This window comes from Erigeron canadensis, chromosome 7 (genome assembly GCF_010389155.1).
Source record: "Erigeron canadensis isolate Cc75 chromosome 7, C_canadensis_v1, whole genome shotgun sequence".
In the NCBI taxonomy this organism is placed as follows: Eukaryota; Viridiplantae; Streptophyta; class Magnoliopsida; order Asterales; family Asteraceae; genus Erigeron; species Erigeron canadensis.
This window is the reverse complement of record NC_057767.1, coordinates 37301060-37324920: the sequence shown is the minus strand read 5'-3', so window position 1 is coordinate 37324920 and position 23861 is coordinate 37301060. Positions and strand designations below refer to the sequence as shown.

The 23861-nt window shown below is 35.2% G+C and overlaps 2 protein-coding genes and 1 pseudogene across 2 annotated transcripts; 2 read left to right on the top strand and 1 right to left on the bottom strand.

The window, feature by feature from the left end:
* Window positions 1-2169: 2169 nt before the first annotated feature.
* Window positions 2170-7178, top strand: LOC122607607. Its single transcript, XM_043780621.1, has 8 exons — window positions 2170-2521; window positions 3756-3903; window positions 3998-4148; window positions 4569-4694; window positions 4780-4860; window positions 5118-5310; window positions 5794-6064; window positions 6733-7178. Exons 1-8 carry the CDS (start codon window positions 2306-2308, stop codon window positions 6954-6956), a joined length of 1410 nt encoding a protein of 469 aa, XP_043636556.1. The 5' UTR covers window positions 2170-2305; the 3' UTR covers window positions 6957-7178.
* Window positions 7179-8149: 971 nt separating this feature from the next.
* LOC122609471 lies at window positions 8150-10902 on the top strand (annotated as a pseudogene).
* A 5930-nt stretch (window positions 10903-16832) lies between these two features.
* On the bottom strand, window positions 16833-21593 carry LOC122606875 (2,3-bisphosphoglycerate-independent phosphoglycerate mutase). The gene is made up of 9 exons (XM_043779757.1): window positions 21347-21593; window positions 20461-20588; window positions 19989-20139; window positions 19702-19905; window positions 19154-19578; window positions 18515-18707; window positions 18044-18139; window positions 17723-17875; window positions 16833-17214 (listed from the first exon to the last, which is right to left on the bottom strand). The coding sequence occupies exons 1-9, from the start codon at window positions 21506-21508 to the stop codon at window positions 17053-17055; spliced, it is 1674 nt and encodes a 557-aa protein (XP_043635692.1). The 5' UTR covers window positions 21509-21593; the 3' UTR covers window positions 16833-17052.
* Between the last annotated feature and the right edge of the window lie 2268 nt (window positions 21594-23861).

Below are 23861 nucleotides of genomic sequence, written 5' to 3'. Positions count from 1 at the left end.
TTGTTGTGTTTTTTAGCTTGTCAGCTTGTCGCATATAAATAAAGGCCCTTTTCAATTTAACTCGAAAGATCGTCACGTATAATTATTCGTGCATGAAAAATAAACGTTGTAGATATAATCCACAACAAGAGGAATTTTAAGTTGAGTTACCATATAAAGGGAATTTGAAGAGTTGTGGGTTGAAAACGGTAAGTGGGATCCGAGATGAAATAACATCTTACAATTTTTGTCCATTTTCGATGTTGTGTTTTGAGGTCAAAAGTTTGTGCATAATTGGCGTCTCCTTGTTAATTGTTTTCATACTATAATGTTGTTTTTCTTTTAGAGTAATGGTTATGGTAACTTCAAGAGTTCAAGTTTGTTAGTCACTTTCCATTTGCTTGTATAATCAAGTGGCTAGTATTTATATTTTTGGAAACAAGGGTTAGACGAAATGGTTGATATTTTTTGTCTCCGGAAATAAAGATTAAGCATTAAGGGTTCGATTTTCACTCATTTATAAAGTCGAAGATTATTTTTTACCTTAAGTAAAACCTGAAGCTGACTTTTAATTGACTTGTTAGTTGATATTTATACTATATATTTTTTTTATTTGACAACTCCAATTTGTTAATGTTGTAATAATTATTAACGTATACTTTTTTGTCTCGACGTCACCATATTAATGTTGTATCATTTATCATTATTACATAAAGAAGTTCAAAACTAGTAAACTAAGACATAAAAAACTAATGGGATTTGTTAACCACAACTGTAAGCATTGTAGTTTACATGTTTAAAATAGTTATATTCTTATCATAAAATTTTGTAAAGTATTAGGTTATCAAATTCCAGGACCGGCTCAAGCTTTTTTAGGGCTCTAATCCGGACTAATTTTGAGGGGCCTCCCTTAAAAATCTCTAAAAATCATTTAATTAGTTCTACACAAGACCAATTTTAAAAACTTTGTCAATAATTTTGATTCATGCCAGTGTCATATTTAACCACTAATTAGATCACATGCATAACAATAAGGGATATAAGTTTTTTATTACTAAAACCAATATGTTATTGTTATTGATGTTGTCATGTGTCTTTTTTGAAACTCAAACAATAGAAAAAAAATATACCTAACAATCAAAACATATAAAACAAAAATAGAGTTAAAATCATTATACATATTAAAGTCAAGTAAAAACCTTAATATATATATATAATAATAATAATAAAAAGGATTGTTGACCTTAATATATATACTCAGTATAGTCATCAAAAATAGAGAAAGATAGAAATTTTATTATGGTATGAGTTTATTTATTTTCCCCAAAAGCTCGACCATTCCTCTCATATTCAAAATGGCTAGTGGAGACAAGCCGTAGAAAATACTCATTCTCTTAAATTTGGGGGCCTTAACTAAGTGTGGGCCTTAGGCACCTCCTAGCCCACCATACCTATTAAGCCGACAGTCCAGTCAAATTCTCACATGCCACATTAACGCCACATCATTTTTCACTTTTAGAATTTACTTAAAATTTCACCCTACCAATAAATACTGTCATTCACATCAAATTACCAATTTCTCACATGTCACATCATTTTTCACTTTCAGAATTTACTTAAAATTTCACCCCACCAATAAATACTACCATTCACATCAAATTATCAGTTTCTCACATGTCACATCAGCGTCATATCATTTTACACTTTCAAAATTTATCAAGAATTTTCCTTACCAATAAATGCTCCCAATCTCACTAAATTTTCAACTTCTCACCATCTTCTTCAAGCACATGGGGCCACACTTCTAGCCGTTCTTGCCATCTTCTTCAAGACATCGTCTCACGATTTGGCCTAGAACGCGGCACTAGAAGAAACCATTCTCGAGAACGGCCAATACACAAGGACAACGCTACGATTTGATGCTAAAAACAGAGACGTCAGATGGGCCAGAATTTAGCTCAGAATGGGGCTTATTAGCTCTGGCTTAATGTACTTTTTTTTAACTGCAGCCATAAAAATTACATTTAGTATACAAACTTCATGTTTGCTGAACTCAACATAACTTACCACTACTCTAAGTAAAAATGTAAAATGATAAAAACACCCCCTAAAAAGATCCCAAAGGACCCAAAGGATTCATTACCTTCTCTTTTTCTTTTTTTTTTTATACAATTCAAAATTTCAAATTCCATTACTAGAGAAAGATCTCCATTCTATTAATACTAAATGGAGTAATTAAATCCCAATCATTATTAAATAAAATTTTGAAATTCCAATTACTACTATAAATCACGTAAAATAATTATTACACCCAAACACTCACAAGATGGCGATTGGCAGCGGCGGCAGTGGCAGTAACCGGCCACCACCTCACTGTGGCGCCCGGAGAAGAATCGTCGCCACTAAAAAACGTGATTTGACTAATTGGCTTTCGGTCAAAAATAGCGTTAAGAAGATTCTCAAACGTGAGATTTCATCAAAACGACATCGTTCTGTTTCAATTACTAATTCCGCTCATCGTTTCAGTAACATCCGCTTGAAGGTAATTAATTTTTTATATATATATTTTTATTGAATTTTTATATTATTATTATTACTAATAGTATCTTAGGGTTAATGTTTTTAATTTTCATTTATATTGTTATTATGTGTATAATTATATTACTAGTTATTAATTAATTTATTATGCTTTGACTTTGTTTGACCTAATTTATTTTGTTTCTGTAGAAATTTGATTTTTTATAAGTATATGTATATGTGTGTGTTTGTACTGATTGAAATGATGCTGCTTTGAAATAAGGATGGCCGATGACGTTAATTACGGAAACCGGTTAAGTTCGAATAGCGTTTCAGGAGTCGTATTATGAATGGATAGTGCTATCGTTTCATAGAAATGATTGCTACATTATATCCCGGAGAGAGAGTTTAGCTCGAGTCTGGCTTTTTTGCATTTTCGTTAACTCTGTCGAATGTAGCCGTGTGTTAGTTATATAAATGCACCTATGCTATAATTACTTTAGTTTTCTGCACCTTGGCTATAAATCTTAAATCGGTACTTGGTGTTTTTATAACGGCGGTAGGTAGAAAAATGTGATGAAGCGACCAAATTGTAGTGGATATTGTCTGCTTGGGTGCCCGTACACCTCTAGTACTTGTTCCTGGAGAGAGTTTAACTTGAATCTGGCTCTTTTGCATTTCGTAAAGTCTGTTAAAAGCACTATGCTAAGGTTACTTTATTTTCTGCACCTTTGCTATAAATCTTAACTCGGCACTTGGTGTTTTTATAACGCCGGTAGGTAGAAAGTTGTCATGAACCAACCACATTCTAGTGGATATTATCTGCTTTGGTGCCCGTACACCTCTAGTACTTGTTCCTGGACTATAAAGGGCCTTTTCTTTGGATTGCCCTCTCAATAGATGAATCCTTTTAAGTACTGTAACAAAGAGGCCAAGAATTACTTTTTGCTTGCCAATGAAACTCATTTGATACTTGATAAGCATCATTAACTTAGCAAGTAGTCTATTTTCTCCAAAACTTCACCTACATCGAGTTGATTCATGTGCGTATGGTTTACCAATCATAATTAAAATTAGCCTTCAGTATTATTGGATAGAATAGATTCACCAGGGACTGAAGTTGACAATAGATTGCCAAGTTAGGAACATAATTCTAACTCTCATCTCCCTAGGAGTAATTTATTTTATTTCAGTAATTAGTTTTTCTTAACAAATAAATGCCAACACTCTTGTAAATAGTTTACTGTTAATTGGAGCAGAAACAATATGATACCCATGATCCTAAGGGACATTCATTATCTTTATTACCGTTCTTGATGAAAAGAGCTAGAGTTATTGAAATAGTGGCAGCACGTGGCATTGTATTCGCTCTTGTAAGCACAGGTGTTTGTGCAGCCTTTAGTAGAGGTGATTCTGCTAATCCTTAAAGCTGTCAGTTTTTATTATTGTATATGAAAAGAGAACATTCTAATATGAAGTTTCTTTTGGATTCCAAATGCAGATACAAACAAGAGGATATGCTTCCTGAATATCTTTCCAGATGAAGTTATCCGTAGCTTGTTTTACAATAAAAATAGCGACTCTTTAATAACAGTTTCAGTATATGCTTCAGACAATTTCAGCTCACTCAAATGTAGATCAACAAGAATAGAGTATGTTTATCTACTCCTTGCATGTAAATGTTCTGCCTCCATAGTTGGTGCCAATTTTGACCCATCTACAATCTTACATACAATTAGTCACTTTGAAAAAGCTTATATTGAAAAATTTTGGCCAAAAGGAAAATTGGTCAAACGGGTCAAAATTTGCCTATATGCGATTCATGCAGACCTCCTAACTCTTTCGACTCAGATTTACATCATGTTTTTGCAATAATAAAGTAATAATAGGCCACCCAGCTCAGACTAGCCCACACATGACCATTTGGAACCATACTATTAATTGCCTGGTACAAAGCAAAGCCATTTTGACCTGTTGTCCATATGGCAACTATTACTCCTTATACATCATTAGAAGTACTTGTCTTGTAATTCTGTATTTACGTTTATATTTTATTTCATTTGTTTCACTAGATATATTCAAAGAGGCCAGCCAGACGCCGGTTTTCCTCTTTTTGAGTCCGAGTCCCTAAAGTGGCCTGGATTTGTGGAATTTGATGATGTAAACGGGAAAGTGCTTACCTACTCTGCACAAGATAGGTACCTTCGATTTCTTTATAGTTCAGATTCATTGCCCACGTATACGTTATTGCTTATTTTTTTTTTATTCTCTTCTTTTTTTAAGTATATACAAGGTATTTGACTTGAAGAATTATACACTATTGTACTCTATAGCGGACAAAGAGGTAGATGAAATCAAGATCAGGTAATTCAGTTCTTGATCAACTTCTTGATTTCTGTCATTTGATGCATTCTGCAATAACTTTGTGGAATAAATATCCATCGAAGGACTTGTTAACACATAGTTACAAATCATTTTTATTGAGAAATGATGGATTCTTTAAAGATGATAGTTGAACATTGGTTTACTGAAGTATCTATATTCTGATTTACATTGGTTTTTTCTATTGAGATGTTTTTCATGATATAATATATTTATACTAACTATTTGTTTTGGAACAGCCCTGGCATCATGTTATTGATTCTCAGTAGGGCCCAGGGCCATGTTCCTTTGAAGATACTATCGATTGAAGATGGCACAGTACTAAAAGATTTTAGTCACCTACTTCATCGGAATAAAAAAGTGGATTTCATAGAGCAATTCAATGAAAAGCTTCTTGTTAAGCAAGATAACGAGAATCTCCAGATTCTTGATGTATGTTCAAAGTTCATTTCTTTACCCTTACGGATCTTGTTAGAACTATATAGAGGCGGCAATCTGCACTCATTTGCTTATGAATGGTCAATTTGGGTTTTGTTCTATGTCAAAACATCCAAGAAATTTTATTTAGCTTAAAGACGGTTTGGTCGAATGGGTTTTCATGCATGCTTCACTTGGCTCAGTGAAAATTCTCTTGAAGTCTATTTTTTAATTCATGCAACCTCCTAAATTTTGCTCCATTTTCTAATGATTTAGATTAATTTTGAAAAAATATTTTGTTAAATAAGACATCGTTAATATATTGAAAAACCTTGAAAGAGTCAATAAGTGGCGCTTTTGACCCTTGTTCGAAAAATGAACATTTCAACTGGAACATGTTTTGGTGTGAACCTGGCCTGCGTGGCCCACCCATCTTGCCAATTCTAGATCTGTATCTTTATATATGTCCAACTCCACTAACTACTTCATACGTTGTAGGTACGCAATGCTGAAGTGAAAGAAGTTAGTAAAAATGAGTTCATGACTCCATCGGCATTTATTTTTCTCTACGATAATCAGTTATTTTTAACATTCAGAGATCGAGTTGTTTCCGTTTGGAACTTTCGAGGAGAGCTTGTGACATCATTCGAGGATCATGAGTTATATCATGCTGACTGCAATACGAATAACATTTATATAACGAGTGATCAAGACCTTATAATTTCTTTCTGCAAGTCTAGAACAGATGATCAAAGGACCGAGACAAAAGGTATTTTTCTTTTCCATGTATTATATACCAATACCCACATCTGCATGCCGAAGATAGTGCTAACTCGCAGGCTCATGATTATATATCATTTCAAAAGTTGTTCTAGAGTTCAATCTTTATATATGCATGTTTAGAAGCAACATGGGGTACATTAGAGTTATAATACAATTTGTATTTGATACCATGTGTCTAAGGAAATGTATTGTGGATTAATATAGGTAGAAATATGTTACGATCCCACATCGGCCAAGTATGAGATTGGTTGGTGGTTTATAAGCCTAGGTGTCCCCTTCTCTTTTGAGCTAGCTTTTGGGAGTGAGTTCTACACTTAGCTTATGACATGATGCGAGCCTATTATGGGATGGGTTCGTATCAAAATATAGGTTGGCAAACAGATCAAAGTTGTACCTTTGGAACAAGTCGGGTGGTCACTTGGGCCGACTACGCACTCTTTTGCTATCTAGTGATTTTCTTAATACTTGATATTCTAAGAATGACTTTGGACCATTTGACCTGTTCGACCCATCAAACCCATTTCTGTTTTCATCATTTTTTTTGTTGTTTCCCATTTGATTGCTTAGAAGCGAAGTGTAACTTGAATCAACACGTTTATTCATGCGTTGGACGAAGTTGTCACCTAATTCTGATATATCTGCATTGTGATGCAGCTGGTTCTATTAATATCAGCAGCATTTGGAGTGGGAAATGTGTAGCTAAGATAAACTCAAGCAATGCAACTCTAACTGAATCAGAAAACGAGAGGCAAAAGATTATTGGAGGCAACATAATTACCGAAGCTCTTGAAGACATAACAGCCCTTTACTATGATGAAGAACGCAACGAGATCTATACAGGTAATGGTCATGGCTTGGTTCATGTATGGTCCAATTGAAGACCTCAAGAGATTAACAAATCTAATTAAATGGCTTTGATGGCATGCTGCTACTTAATTTTACCGGTTGTTGGGTTTTTTAGATCATGTTGAGTATACAGAATTGGTTGAGTTGCATGAATATCTCGTGTTTTTACTGGATTTCATTGTGCATTGTATATGAACTAATTGCTTGAGTTTTGAAAGCTAACAGAGTACAAAGAAATCTAGTGTTTTTTTTTTAAAAATTAATTTTATATTAGATGTTGCTGGCAATTTGTTAGAATTTCGGTTTCATCATACTTTATCCTATGTTTTCATTTGTAAAAAGTGTATTACCTTTTCCCCTTGTCATTTTGGAACATGGATAACTTTTTTTTCTCACTAAAGAAAAGTAAAAGTGAAAATACTATTGTATCTAGACTTGGTAATGTAAATAAATTAGAACATATCTTTTGGTGGTCTTGTCTATGTTTTGATTGGTATAAAAAAAAATGGTAAAGATACAAACAAAAGTTTCCAAATTGACTTATCAAATGGAATGGGCCAATCAAAATAAAATCTTTCTTTTTTTCATGTTTCTCTATCCTATTTTAGTGGTGACACATAAGTTTATACAAATTGTGTTTGTAATTTGTTAGTGCTCATCAAAAATATGTGTTGGTTTATGATATTACATTACATATAAATAAATTCTTATTACATGGGTCTAAAATTCTAATGACATGGACACAACCACCACCGCTATATTTTTATCGCATATAAGATAAATCTAGTTATATAAATTTAGTTACTCTGTATAAACTAGCTAATCAATCCGGACCAATTAATTAAAACTTCAAAACCAATAAATGTTCAAGAAATTGTCTTATTTAAATTTGTGTTGTTATTACATTATAATAATCAGAAGTGAGGATAGTAAATCAACTAATATAATGGTTCGTAAAATAAAAAGCACTATTACATTAACTTGTTAATATAAAGACATTTCAATTTAAAATTAAGAAAGAGCTCTCAAAAAGGTAAAACACTAAAACTAAAAAGGAAAAGTAGAATATGTCAAAACGTTTATCATAATAAATTACATGGGAATTTCCTACGGTAACTGTATGTGGTGAAACCAACCCATGCCAAATGAGCGCTCCGAAGACAAGGTTCTTTTAAAATTGTAATAACATCTACCAACAAACTAAGATGCTTATCATATTTACAAAATGAAAAAGGAAGGTACAGAGCAAATGACCACAAACTATAAAATATTGATCTTTAAAAAACCATAATAAAAACCATATTGAGTTTGTCTACATCCTGCTAGAATTTGTGTGATAGACACATGAACAACACAGCTACATTTTCTCACAAAATTGATGTTAAATAAAAAAAAAAACAAAGATCTATCATTGTACAATTTACCTTGGAATTCATGACCTCATATCTATTCATATATATACTGCAAAAAGCGCTCAATAAAGTTATGGACCTACAACATTCAAACGAATATGAACTTAGAGAACTCTTGACTTTCACGTAGATGTGTATACAAAGAATAATCCACCAAAACATAACATTAAGTTTTATACAAGTTCACTATCCTCCCGCAAAACTTTTAATTTCCTGGTGTCATTATTGCTTGAAAGTGATCCAAAGTCGGGAACATGACCTCTGTTGCATTATTATGTTAGTCACTTTGAGACTCGTGTGAAGTGCCGCCAGTAGGAGCCCATTTCCCACCAACGGTTTCCTCATCTTTATACACGCCAGGAACTCTGAAGAACTTCTCTTAATTTTGAAGCTAGATATTGCAGCCGCCTGTCTTAACTTTTCTTCTTCTGAAACGTGTGTTTCCGAAGGTCTTTCATCTGTTATGTATAGAGCTTCTTTTGGAGAAGATACTTCCAATATGAAGAATCTTCAAGCCACCGTTACTAGCTAGTCTTCGTCCTTAGAAATTAAAATTGACAACCTTTTGAGCTCATTTCACATATGCAGAGTCTCAAGTTTTTTTTTTTTACATGTTTAGGGTTTGAAGGAATTTATTAGTGAAGTGAACACACTAGCATCGCTCCAGCATCCCTTCCTTTGTAAGTTAATCGGGTTCCATGCTCGTGATGGATCTGATAAGAGAATGCTGGTTTACGAGAGGCTTTTTCATGGAAGTTTAGACCGGCTTTTGTATGGGAGAACTGATGGCCCACCTATTGATTGGAATGCTAGATTGAAAGTTGCACTTTGTGCCGCTCAAGGGCTTACATTTTTGCACGAGGAAGGCCCTTTTCAGGTGATCATTGATTTGACATCTTCCTCGGAGTTTGAATTAATTTTGAAATGTTGTCAAGTATTGGCTGCTCAACGCTGTCCTTTTTGTATTTACAGGCAATGTTCCATGAGTTTTCGACTGCAAATGTACAGATTTTAGTGCAAAGCTTTCTGGATATGGTTGCATAAGTACGTCACATTCCTGAAGCCGACATCCCCAATAACTCACCTGTGAGTTCTTTCTTTCAATTATATGTACCCTCTTTGTTGTATTCATGGTTAAGAAAAGAGAACTTATAATGGGTGGCTCGAGATCCCGTGTGACTGTTTTTAATTGCCTTAAGACAGTCAGATTTGACCTGCCAAATTAGGTGGGTACGTAGGATGTGTTTGGTAATGGGCCAAGATGCGTTCAATACAAAGTAGTCAAGTTTTTAGTGTCAATATGATTACAAAAGTTATATAATCTACTTGGCAGGTTTTTAGAATTTTTTTAGTTGTCAATATTGTTAAAGTTAATAACTAGTGTGAGAGGGTGTTTGGGATTGCGTTATAAAATGATTATCTGATTATTACGTTTGTAAAACGCAAATAATCTAAAATAGTGTTTGTATGAAAAACTGATTATTGGCTATGAAAACGCAGTTTTAGATAAACATGTACCTGCATGTTTTTTCAAAACGCAGTTTTGAAAACACATAATCTATTTTGAAAATGTAGATTTTGTTTTGTAATCGCAATACCAAACACCCCCTGAATATGGTTACAAACACGGCTTTTCACTTTTTCGACTTGGTCAAAAGAGAACTTTCTATCGAGGCTCACGAATTTGATCATTTTGTAAATACTCTTATTTTGTTTTATTATATGCTCACGTCCTACTTAAATTTTCGCAAATCTTTCAGTAGAAACACTTGAGAGAGGACTTTTGACCCCAAAGAGCAATGTATGGAGTTTCGGGATTGTGCTTCTTGAATTGCTTACTGGTAGAAAGAATTTTGACAGCCGCCACCCGAAGGAAGAGAGAAATCTAATTAAATGGAGTCGACCATTTTTGGCCGATCATAGTAGGTTGTCGTTAATTATGGATCCACAACTAAAAGGGCGGTTTCCAGCAAAGGCTGCCAGGACAATAGCTGACATAGCTCAAAGATGTCTTCAAAAAGATCCATCAGAAAGACCGACAATGAGAACCATCGTTGATCACCTCAAAATCATACAAGAAATGAAATTCTCGTCTCGGTTCCCCCTACAAGAACCTGGTACAATCAACACAATTAACAGGAAACACATGGCAAAATCGTTAAGTTTGAATGGGACTGCCCCGAGGTTAAGTTACTCACCTCCACCACCACGGCTTCCCGTGTTGCCACCTTCGTTGCCGCCACGAAGCTGTGCTTCCACCCTTACAATGGACAGAATCGTGGACCGTGAAGAAAGCAGAAGGTCGTCGTCATCGGCTCGACGGTCAAGTGTAGAAGGTTTTTGAATGTATATAAAGATTATTTTTTGGTTATGATTATTTTGTTTTTGTTTGCTTCCTCTATCCTTCGGAGTGAATCTTACTAGATATAGGCGGAAGATGTCATGTGATGTTATGTTCAACCTAGAGAAGTTGAATTATATTTTTGGTTAGCTTCTTTTTTTTTTTTGTAGATGCAAGTGTTTTGTTGATTTTGGACATATGATGCAAAAAGTTTATTTATATAGATTCAGTTTTCTTGTATCATCAAGTGTCCCAGCTTTGTTGGATATGTTTGTCATGCGGAAACTCGAGACTATCTGAGTGTTAAACCACAAAGTGAGGTTAAATGAAGATAAAACCATAATAAGGTTAAGCTTGAACTTAAGTAAGAACTGAAATTATAATATTCAGGTAATCCAAAGAGTCAGTCCCATGTGTTATACAAAATATATATGGCATACATTAAATGTATTCAAATAGAACCCGTGTCTAAACATCATATAACTCCCCAAATTGTACTACACATTGAAACACAAACTTCACAAAATAAAAAAAGGTAATATTTCTCATGCCAAAAGTATGAAAAACCTATGTAGGTGTCACTCAAATGGAAGTGTAAAGTAATTTACGAACTGTTATCGCTAAGGTCAGGTTCTTCGGGATCGTCCTCCTGAACCATAGATGTACAACCCGAGCTAGCTTGTGGTAATGCTTGTGAACCTGAGCTAGCTTGTTGCTCAGAGACTAGGCTTGTTAGACCATTTTGCTTCATATATGTAGTGGTTGATTTGCTGCTTGGAGAAGACTCATCATGCTTACAGGGGCTGTACTTGCTGCAAGATTGTCTTGTACACGAATAGGAAGGATGTTCAAGTCTAATTGTCCCATGCCTGATGATCTAGACTCTCTGACTTCCATCTCGGTATTTGGGCCCAATTTAAGCTGATTTTTTTCTGCAATTTCTGCTTCGCGCTCTGATTGGCGTTGTTGTTTGCGTAACATCAGGGTTTTTAATAGGCGTTTGACTGTCATGCAGACATTGCAACTGCAGTTAGGCTTGTGTTTACCTTTGCCACTAGGTGGTTGACTGCAGACTATACAGGAGCAGCCAGGGCGGTGCCTTGGGTGTTTGGTGGTGGCTGCAATGGATGGCTCTGTCTGATTGGCTCCACTTGTTCCTGCTCTTGGTCTATTCCATGGCTCAAAGAATTCCTCCACTTGTGAAATTCTAACCAGGGGTAACAAAAAAAAGTCCATTACATTAGGAGATAAAAAATCAGGGAAACCACAGTTGAGGTGGCAGAATGGCCAGGTTGGACAAAAATGGATTTGGTACTTTGGATGACCATAATACACTTGTGCAGACTTTTGCCCCCATTTAACCCATTTCTTTTAAACAAAGCTTTCTTAAGTTTACCAGGTTAGAAGCATAATATAACACGAATCGACCCATTTAAAAGTAAATGGGTCGGAATTGCCACCTTTAGAATTTTTGAATTATATAGGGACAATCATCGATTAGTATGTTTTCATCATTACCAAAATAAATAAAAAAAATCTTACTTTCCATCGCAAGGTTCTATCATTTTGTCATTATTGATGATTAGTTTAGACATTCGCAAGTTATTAGCATTTACCTAAGGCTATATACCCATACAAAGTTTGCAACTTTTATAAGGGAGAGGCATTAATAAACAATGACGGCATCATACCTTTAGCCATCCCAAGAAGGTGCTCGAATTTTCTAGGGTTTAGTTCATCTGGTGCAATACAGGCGGCCCTAAGAGTACCAATTCATTAGGGGCTAAATAGTAAATAATCATGTTTTATTACCTAATGTGAACATTATATAATTGTTCGACTTTATGGAATACAGTGAGAACCCATACATGAATTTTGTTTTATCATTAGAACAGTTTCTATACCTGCTCTGATCCCACACATTTTCTTGGCATGTCCATTTAGCAGGGAAAAGGAAATCAGCAGGTAGCCTTCGCCATTTTGAACAGTTATCACATTGCGCCCACTGGTCTAGCTCCCTGTAACATGAATCTTCCCACATTAACTCAAGACTCGATAACAATTACATATAAAACAAGGAAATTTCTTCTTAAAAGCATTGAGAACAGATTAACAAGGTAAAATAGATTGTATCATGTGAGCTAACTAGAATGCTTAATGAATATACTTAAATCATGCATAATTTCCACTGAACCAATCAAGGGCAGGGAATGAATCAGGTGCATTACGATAAAGTAAGAAATTCTTACCCAGATAATCGGACAGTGAATATACTCCCCTTACCGAAAATAGGAGGTTCCTCCAAAAAAGGAAGACATTTACTAACTTTGTGCATATAATATAGAAAATTATTAGAGGTCCGCATCGTTACCAAGGGCTCTCACAGATGCTACGCATAAGACGTAAGTGTATCGGACGAAGTTGGTGGGGTCATCGGGGTCTTTTCTTTATCTGAAAAGAACAAGCTAGTTGACAGTCCTTGGATGTGATGATTATGGTTTCGTCATCACATGGCCGGCGCAATAGGGACATTGTATCTGGATGTATTGGATGGTGTAACAAAGCATTGGATATACATGACAGGAATGCCCTGGAGGAGGTTGTTGTTAGACATCGAAAACAAAGGTAGAAAGCGAACCAGGAAACGCGAAACTGCTCAACTCAAGTGAGCTTAACTCGGGCAAGAAGGAAAGAGAGGCCTACGAGAGGGGACTTTTTAAAAGGGAAGCCTATATCTACCGAAATCTAAGGGCCTACGATGTTAGAATTTGAACCTTTAGGTCACACTCTTGCTTGGTCTGTCAACAAATGTGGCTATGCACGCGTCCATTGGTTAGGAATATAAGGTTGTCCGGCACCTAAGCTTAGGTGTGGAACCCCTCACATACTAATATTTTATTATTTCTTCTTTAATGAATAAATGCATGGGCCCCCATGATTTTTATGGATTAAAAAAACAATATGTGAGTATTCCACACCTAAGCTTAGATACCCGACCGCCTTATATTCTCATCCCCCTATATATATATATATATATATTTAGAATTTATCTAAAATATCAATTTGCTGTCTATTTTGTTCATCATAGAACAACTAACCTACCTTTTTATATATGTTTTATTAAGCATAATTTTTTTAAACTTTGTCCTTCTTTTCAACCAAAGTTGAAAGCAAAACTTAATTTTGTAAATCGGTAACAAATGACAATTGATCGATATGAAAAGAAACATTTGATGGCCTATAGCTAGCTACAAGGGACTGAAACTATTATTAAATTTTATTATATTCTATATAAATAACACTATTATAGCTAGATAGTGTGTTTGATTCCTCAGACATCAATTAATAATGATCAGATCTTCAGGTGATGGCAAAAACAGAACATGCAATGGTTGTCAACTTGCTGCTAAAGAAATTCTTTGGGCCATAACCATTACAGGGCGCCGGTATGTAACTCTTTCATGAAATTTGTACGTATGTCATAATCTAGCCCTGAAAATGGCGGTGTGTTTTTGAAACAAATTAATAGTGTATAAAATAATATAGCCAGCCTGGTAAACACGCGTTGCAGTAAAGAAGTATACACTAGTAGACGGGACATAAGTAGAGCTATTCATCAATAATGAAGTCTTGATCCTCACACAAGTAATTCATCGAAATGTTGTTAAGATCTAGGTTGTTGCCTAGATCGAAGAGGAGGTCCCAATACTTGTCTATATATGAGTTCATATCTATCAACTATCCGGCCACCCGATTTATGATGAACAAAATAGAAAAGCAAATTGTTATTTTAGATATAGCCCTTGTTCTGATCATTTCAAGTTCTATAAAAAAAAATGTTTGTATATGATTTTGTTTTGAACTGACCTTGGCAGCTTTAATTTGTTCAAGATAGGCGTTACCCTGGTAACCTTCTATGCATCTACAATGATACCCACCACCTTCTACATCATATTTCTCGATCTTTGCATTCGGTTGCCTCAATGCAGCTTCAGTTGGGATCACCCAATCTAACACAACAGGGATAGTCGACTCTATCCTCTACAACCTTTGAAGCATATATATATTGGCCGATAAATCATGAATGCCATAAAACATATAACCACCTCTCTCACCAAGAAACGCATAGCTACTATACATTTGTTGACGGACCAAGCAAGAGTGTACGTACGTGATTCCAAAGGTTTGAAGTGTAACATCTAATATATGCATGGTGAAGACCCTTAGATATAAATGTCTAGCAACAGCCTTCTCGATCCCTATGCAATCCAGTTAGGTATATCCAATGCTTAGTTTGTTACATCATCCAATACATCCAGAAACAATGTCCCTATTGCGCCCAGTGATGACGAAACCATAATCATCACACCCAAGGACTGTCTGCTAGCTTGTTCTTTTCAGATAAAGAGAAGACCCATGTAAAGTCGATGACCCCACACCAACTTCCTCCGATACACTCCCGTCTTCTGCGTAGCATTTGTGAGAGACCTTGGTAATGATGCGGACCTCTGATTCTGAAATGCTACGAATACTACTAAAGTTGCTTGATGACCCCCCTAGCCTATCAACTTCGGGGTCTTGTCACCATCAGTGGACGGGATGCACTTTCAATGAAAACTATCATGCATTTAGGAAGCAACCCTTGGCTTTACCCATACCAAATGGATATGGAACCGTTACATCACCGCACTTGGTCGGACATCTTGGTTTAACAATGTTGCTCAAACTACTTCAGTTGGCGCTTCAAGTGGCTGTTATATAGTAAAAGATAATGGAAACAGACACATGATCATGAATTGAAGAAGCATGTTTGTTTCACCCTTAATTATCCGTCTCTAGTTTAATTATGATGTAATACGATTTTTTTACTTCTTCCTCTATGTGTGTGCGCGCACGTTTCATGATTGACAATTGACAAAGCAATAATTTATGGAGCGGCCTTAGTTTGTGGTTGTTATAAATATCTTCGTGAATTTTCATTTGATAAAAATAACGTACGTGTATCGGTTCCTTATTGAATAGTAATCTGATTTTGGTTCCTCCATGGCTCCACATGACTTGAAAGGGCGTCTGAATAATTACGTACACCAAATTAGGCAGCGTCCAATTAGTTGTTGAAAACCGAAAAGATCGAGTGATGTATATATATAGCACTGATTTACATGTACGTCAATGATATAGACCTAGCTACTATAACAGAGGTGGCGATGGAATTAGAGTGGGGATTTAAAGAGGTTCTAATTAAATTATTCATCGATACATTAATATAGTAATCTGATCTTTATGATCCCATATTGTACTAGTGAATGGCTATCTTAATTACTCCAGTACTGGTATGACATCTCAAGAAAGAAATGACTAGATTTCTTTTGTCAACTAACATTAAAGACAATCGCACCCGTAAGTGGTAAACTATACAAAAGAACAAACAAGTCGGATTTCCAAATATTGCGAATGTAAAGCGTGTATGTGGATTACATTGGGAAAAAAACAAGTGAAATTTTTCAATGTCACTTTATTTCAGATCACATGACTTGTCCATCGATGAGGTATATTTTCTTTCTTCTATCATATCATAGTTATCACAATGGAAGATGAGAAGATTATACTTATGTTTGAGGAATGTGTCTTGCAGCAGACAAAGTATGTGCGTCATGGAGGTTGAAAAAATTCTGCCGCGTGTATAACTTCCTTCTCACAAAAACGTTTATAGTTATGTTGCTGAAATTCATGCCATGCACTCTTACAATTAATAAAAAGAGCCTTTGGAACCTCGCGGAAAGTAAGAGTGAAGATCTAACTTTTGTGAAAATCTCACAAAAGATGTTCACAGTCATTTTGCCAAAATGTTAACTTATCAATTTAATCACAAAAGATATGCATTCAAAGATGTGACAGTGACACTAAAGAAGAGACTAAAGCGAAGATCTTGTAGCAGTTGACTAAAGGCGGATACTTTGCTTCAACTTTTACTTTGGTGCACTTGCTGTTTAGAGAAGTCAAAGGATGGTGTACTAGTGTATGTAATATTCGGATTAAGGTTCTATATAAGAAAGCATACCATTAGAAGTGCAAGTCTCGGTGGTCAACAGTTAAGGATAACAGCTGCATCTTGGCATACAGGCTTACATTTGCCGTATTCTGGCGTGCGAAACTATAAAGTAACTGCAACTTTAATAAATCAACCATTCCTCTTACAACCATGTTTTAGCTTAAATAAAAAGCAATAACAATACCGACTAAAACCCACTCATAGGCGGGGTGGTGATAAGCAAAATTGGAAAATGTAACTGAACATATTGTCATATGTTTACTGTTTCCGTGAAATTATTCAATACAGGGTGAAAAATTTTTCCAACCACCGTTGGCTTTCACTCAGTCAACAACTTCAATAAGAGTTGTCTCGTAGTCGTCGGGAGCTACAAACCCGTGCAAGTTCATCACAGTTGCCGCTACATTAGCTAGTCCTCCACTTGGTACATCCTTACGGAACTTCACACCTGCTGCTAACCCAGGGCCTCCAATTGCAATAGGCACCTGATTCAAATATTATTGAGTAAATCTGTCATTCACTATACTTTTTGGCACCTTTTACATTATTGATAAAATATTACTACAGCATATAAACTAAAAAAACAAAAAGAATGAAGCCCTCAAGCCCCACATAATAACTTATACGCACGGGTGCATCAATCATGTAATCAATGCTTAAAACAGGAACCATCCCTCAGTGTCACTAATCAGAAAAGCATTATCTAGAATAAAAACGGCCTCTAAATAAACAAAGCATCAACATCAATGGGCAATATCTCAAAGTAAACGTATGCTATTAGGTATATTTCAACAAAAGAACCATTCTCTATGTAATCCGTTCATTGAAGTCTATGATTCTGATGCTATGTCCACTAACTCAGTTCAATAAAACTAAAAGAGAAATATGAGTTGTGTACCAATCAGCAAAGGTTCATTCGAAATGACAAGTCATATAGTTTTTCCAAAATGAAAAATTAGAATATAATAAAAACAGAGTGATGATATAGCTTACCGGCTGAAGAGTGTGTGATGTTAGGATCTGAACTTCGCCATCCTTGAGAATAGGCTCACCTTTCTTGTTTCTCTTTACCATGTCCTCAGCGTTACCATGATCTGCAGTCACCACATAAATTCCACCGACTTGCTCTACTGCATCGAGGATCATCTGTCACCATATCAAAACACACATTCAGAACAAACAAGCACTCCTTGTAAAGTAGCTAATTAACTTAAAAAATGGCAATATGAAAAATTCCAAGTCAACCAGTGAAGTTGATTACAATAGCAGCAAAGCCAGAACTTATAACTGTCACACCAAACCAAATAACTTTACCTTTACAGCTTCATCAGCAGCCTTGCAGGCCACAACAGTAGCCTCAACATCACCAGTATGCCCAACCATGTCACCATTTGGTATGTTCACACGCACCTAAAATCGCAGAGAACATCTTCGCATCATACAGATACCCAAATAAAAAACACATTTTACCTAGAGGTCAAGAGGTATGGACAGGGTTGACCTCCAAAAAACTTGTACAACCACATAAGTAAGAACTGTTAAATGTGATTATAAAAACTCCACCATTACAACAAGTGAGATAATCTTTTAAATTAAGATGACCGGGGATGCTATAATCATCAAAAAACACTTTGCCTGCTTTCATCCCAATTGAATGTTTCCCTTTTATCAAACTTTTTTTAATAGAAGTGTTTGAACCTTTAGGGATAACCATAACCAAAATCAACCCAACTGAACTGTTGCGGATATACCATAAACAAATATGATCGGGACAAAATTGCTTACCTGGTCGAATCTTCCACTGAGGATAGCATCACGGGCCTTCTCACCAATCTCCAAAGCTTTCATAAGTGGTTGTACGTTAAAGGTAATTCCACTATCGCTGGGAATTTCAACATATTCTTCCAACTCAGCATTGAAATATCCAGAGCGGTTTCCATTCCAGAAAAATGTGACATGCCCGAATTTGACGGTCTCACTGTCAAATACAGAAAATAAAGGTGATCAACTTAAGCTTTCTTTACAACATAGCTTGGTGACTCTTATCAATCAGAGCCATATCCTATGATGATGCATGACCAGAAGTAAAGGTGGAAAATCGGGCAGGTTAGATAAACAGGAAAAGTTTTTGTCCAAAAATTTAGATGTTTCTTCTTGACAAAATTAGCATCCTAATACACAATCAAAAAACTGTTTTACTTAAAATATCATTTTTTTTATATATTTGAATAAAATGATTTGATACTTTATGACTCAATTGAGCTTTAGGGTGATTGTATTTGATTTCACTCAGTTGACTAGTTAGAGATAAGCCAAATCAGCCCGTTTGTTGAAAAAAAAAAAGGCGAATTTGCCACCCTTTAACCAGAGCAAATCAGTGCTATCATCACTCAGGGAAAGTCAGACCAAATAAAGTTCTCTGACCTGCAAGCAAAAGTGCGAACTCCATTATTCACCAAATATTCGCCAGATGTCCTGTCTATCAATGGAGGAGATACAAGGTAGTGGCTTGGAAGCTTCAACTCCCCATCATACTGAAGCATACCAGCATAACGGATTTTAGGGACCCGCACTCTGTCAAATTTATCAAATTTCTCATATTCCAGAGCTTGGGCAAGCATGGTCATACGATCAGCTCGGAAGTTGACAGTGACGACAGCATCACCATCCACAATAGGACCAACGGGCTTTCCACTATCATCAACAATGACAAACGGGGGTAGGTATTGGTCATTAGCACCAGGAGCTTGCCTAAGTGTCTTGATAGCCTCAACAACACTCTTAAACTTGTGTGGGGCCTCACCAAGAACCTGAGCATCCCATCCACGTTTCACTACTCCCCAGTCATTCTGCAAAAACAGACCAGTTGTCAAAAATTCCCATAGATTGCACATATGACAAATTCCACCGTTTAGAACTTAGTAATAAGACACTGCCTCAATCAATGCAGATCAAACTTTAAAAAATCTTACCTCATAACGATCCATAGTGACATACATTCGCCCCCCACCAGAAGCAACCTTAGCATCGATGCCTTTGCTTTGTAGATCTGCAAGTTCTGCTTCAAGTATTTCAGCAAAACCAACACTTGAACCATCCAAAACATCACGGCCATCAGTAAGCACATGAACACGTATCTTCTTAGCACCACGCTCACTAGCTCCTCTGAGCAACAACTGCATTCCAGTAATACACACGACGATCAGCAAAAGATAATTTAAATAAAAGAGACTAGCCAACACTGCTCAATGTTATATACCTGTAGCTGATCAAGACGTGAGTGCACACCCCCATCACTCATCAGTCCAATAAGGTGCAGAGTATTATCTGCAAAAGATTCCTTAATGTAGTTGAAACCTTCATCTTCGTAGATTTTTCCAGAGGCTAGAGCAAGATCAACTAGCTTTGCACTAAAAGATAGAAGGAATAAAAAAAGTGAAGAACAGTCAGCTGAATATAATTAGAAAGCATTCAACGAATACAGACAATGATAAGAAATGTTCGAATGGAAATGCATAGCAACTACTTTAATGTTGTCTTTTTCATTAGTATCGAATGGAATATATATTATTGCTTAGTTTTTTAGACAGACGTAAGATATAATAATTGTGATACATTTACATTTAAGTACCAGACAACAGCATGTCATCCTCCCCAAATTCAACCTTTGGCTATTGAAAAAATGACATTGACGGGTAAACAGGATTTTATAAACAGGAGAAAAATCTCACCCTTGAGCATAAATTCTTCCAGCACCAAGAGCATTATGTCCAACTTCACTGTTTCCCATATCATCTTCCGTGGGAAGCCCGACAGCAGTACCATGAGCTCTCACCAGTCTCCATTTATCAGGGGCACCCTATAGCAAACGATAATCATCAAATATGATTCAACACATCTAATTACCACTAACAGAACAAAATAACATCTACAAAGATGGCCGACCAGCCAGTTGATTCTTGCATACATTACAAATTTTTATTCAAATTCAATGTTTTATAAAACTTATTCTCGTTTCCAAAGCCACCTCCCATTCAGTTCAATATCATCAAACCACAAAAGCACACACTTGAAAATCAATCATATTTTTCCGTTTCTTCCTTGGGCTTCAAAGGAAACTACTTACCTAAATGCAAATTGAAAACATCCACTAACCACAATAATCCAACAAACATTATTTAAAATTCATCAAAAACTATGAACTATTACGGATTCTGACACATTGCCAACAAAAACTGCTGAATCTTGAAATCAAATTCATAGTTAATATCGATTATACAAGCAAATTGAGTGTCACTTGGTAGCTTTTCAAGATCTATAGTTACTCAGATCAAACTTACAATTAACAGCCACCAAGCACTTCAAACTTAACACATGCATACAAATATAACTTTTATATAGCATACAAATATAACTTTTAGTCTTTTATAAACTGATTTTTTTAGTATATAATATAAGAGATCAAAGGTTATTCAGATCTAATTTACAATCAACAACTCCACCAATCAAACACACATATAAAAAACAAACCTATAGATACAGATAAGATGTAAGTATATATATATATATATATATAGAGAGAGAGAGAGAGAGATGGAATGGAAAGTAAGTTATTACGTTTTTAAGGGAATCCATGGTAGGAGTATCAGCAACATGAATACAGTTATACTTATCAGCATCCGCTTCACCCCAACCATCCAATACAATCATAGCCACCAGCTTTCCTTTCGGCAGCTTTGGATGATCCGCCAATTTCCATGAGAATCCTGTGCTTCCCATTTTTTCTCTTCTCTTCTCTAATTAATTATTTAATTAATATAAATATCGAGATCTCAGAGTAGGGTGCGAAAGAGTGGTTAGATTTATTATGTCTTATGGGTGGGGGCGATATATATATATACGTGTGTAGATACGATTTTGTAATATATGTATATATATATATATATTTTTATTTTTTATTTTTTATGGTTTGTTGTCCAAGAAAGTCTTGAGTATGCATAAATTGTTAAAATTAGTCCTTTGAGTATGCACAATTTTTTTATTAGGATGTGATAAAGTTAAATCGAAAGAATTAAAGTTTTGATAAGTTTTGTTTGGTATTATGTACTTCATGAGCACATATTATTAGTTTTTTAAATTTCATAAAGTATAACTTTAGATTTTTCGAGAATAGTTACTATTCGATACCTGAGTTTAGGGTCTTCTAGTTAAAATCATATAATATAACTATAGAAGTTTAATTTAATTTTAGATATTCAGTTTAGGATGTCGAACAAACTTGAATAATTTTAAGACAAATATTTGGATTTACAAGATCATTGACTTAGATACAAGTATTTTGAACACCTCTAAACATATGAGTAAATGACACTTCAATCATGTACTCGTATTAGCTTTTTTTGTCCACACATGACTAAAATCAATAAAAAAAAATAACTAAGATTAAAAGATTAAAGGAAAAAAAAGTGAAATTCATATGAATTGATTAGATGTGGTTAGGTTTATGACTTTTAAGTTTGTTTAATATATATAAATGAGTTCTTTTAGTGAGTATGTCGATGCTTCTGAAATGTAGTCTTTATCATATCAAAAATCATATTGTATTTGACGTTAAAAAAATTATATATATGTAACTATGAGTTTTTTGGTATAATATAAATGTAAAGAATTTAAGATATGTTCAAATCTATAGTTTTGGTAAAATATTGCTACTATAATTATTATTGTCACAACTCAAATGAAGTTTTTAATATTTTTGACATAGATATTACATAAAACACTTAAGAAGTTTGTTTCCAATCTGAAGGTTAGATTTGAAAATAAAACAGCAAAAAGAATATTCGAGAAGCATCTAAACTAATAAGAAAAAGAACCACGCTATTGGTGGTCGTCATGGACGGTGACTGTTCTGCCGATCGGCATGGCTTCTGACAACACAACGTCTTCATTTTTCATGCCACTTTTCAAAATGAAAAAAGAAAGTCAAAGTTTAACAGCCAAACTTTCCAAGTGTCGAGTCAAATTAAATGTCAAATTCCATCAAATGCACTACGGGCCTTCAAGTCCAAAATCATACTGCTTAAAAATATCATATGCCCTAATGTAGTGGCCCAAAATAAAAGTGACAATATACGCCTATGAGTCCTATGACCCATTTAAGTAAATGTTTGAATGTTTCCCCCATCAATAATGGGCTCTTTCTTTTTAACCCAAAAACTAGTCAAACAATAGTGGGCTGATTGTGATTTGTTGCCTAAAGAATAACATTTGCTTATCTGGTTGCTAAGTGCTAACCCTACATTTTTTTTATTTTTTTTTTGACATTAGACCATCTTCACCTATCACGTTATGCCTGGCTTTATGGAGCCATAGCATCGGGACCTTGCACTTCTCACTGGAGAGCCGACACTATGGCTGCCGTGGGCTCACAATGGTGGTGGTAACGTCATGTTATCGACTATCAAGTTTCATGCATTTTTTGTTCTTTCTTTTCAGCTTGTGTATCGTGTGCTTTTTAAAAACATGTACGTATATGTGTTTTGTTGTGTATGTTTAGATAGGGATAGATTATTTTAGGAACCAATCTTAAATTATGACCATTAGTTACAAATTTAAACCATTGATTTTTCTCTCTCTTTTCAAATCTCAAATTCCGTTTTCCAGAATATGGCGTCAGCGACATTTCCGGCGAATCTCAGTTTCGTTTTCGGGTGGATACGGTATGGGCGTTGCCCTTATCCGTTTTAAAGGGGTTGCCACTGGACGCATATGAGAATCGTATGAATTTGATGGGCGGCGATAAATCAATAAATCATGTTCGACTCTTTCTATTCAAAGTTTGAACAAATGAAGTCTAAAGTTAAACACCATTAGCCTAACCCCTAACCATTTCGATTGCCTTATTTACAAATAAAAGTTCAAGGACTTAGGAACAACATTAATTTGTTGGAGCAAATTGGATGATCGCGTCGATGATTGTCCCCTCTTCTGGTCCAAAACTGTTTTTATGACCAAATAATAAATATTAATGAGTTTATTTGTCGATGATTATTCACGTTTCAACCCGCTTCTTATGAACGTCTAGCAACAAACAATTCAATTAATTAGTTGTCGCAATTTGACCTACATTATG

Coding starts and splice junctions, on each gene's coding strand:
- LOC122607607 (XM_043780621.1), top strand. CDS start 2,306: ATGGCGATTGGCAGCGGCGGCAGTGGCAGTAACCGGCCACCACCTCAC. Junction 2,522..3,755: donor TCAGTAACATCCGCTTGAAG/GTAATTAATTTT, acceptor TAATTGGAGCAG/AAACAATATGATACCCATGA. Junction 3,904..3,997: donor TTGTGCAGCCTTTAGTAGAG/GTGATTCTGCTA, acceptor TTCCAAATGCAG/ATACAAACAAGAGGATATGC.
- LOC122606875 (XM_043779757.1), bottom strand. CDS start 21,508: ATGGGAAGCACAGGATTCTCATGGAAATTGGCGGATCATCCAAAGCTG. Junction 20,589..21,346: donor CCATGGATTCCCTTAAAAAC/GTAATAACTTAC, acceptor CGTTTGCTATAG/GGTGCCCCTGATAAATGGAG. Junction 18,708..19,153: donor GTTCGCACTTTTGCTTGCAG/GTCAGAGAACTT, acceptor TGTATTTGACAG/TGAGACCGTCAAATTCGGGC.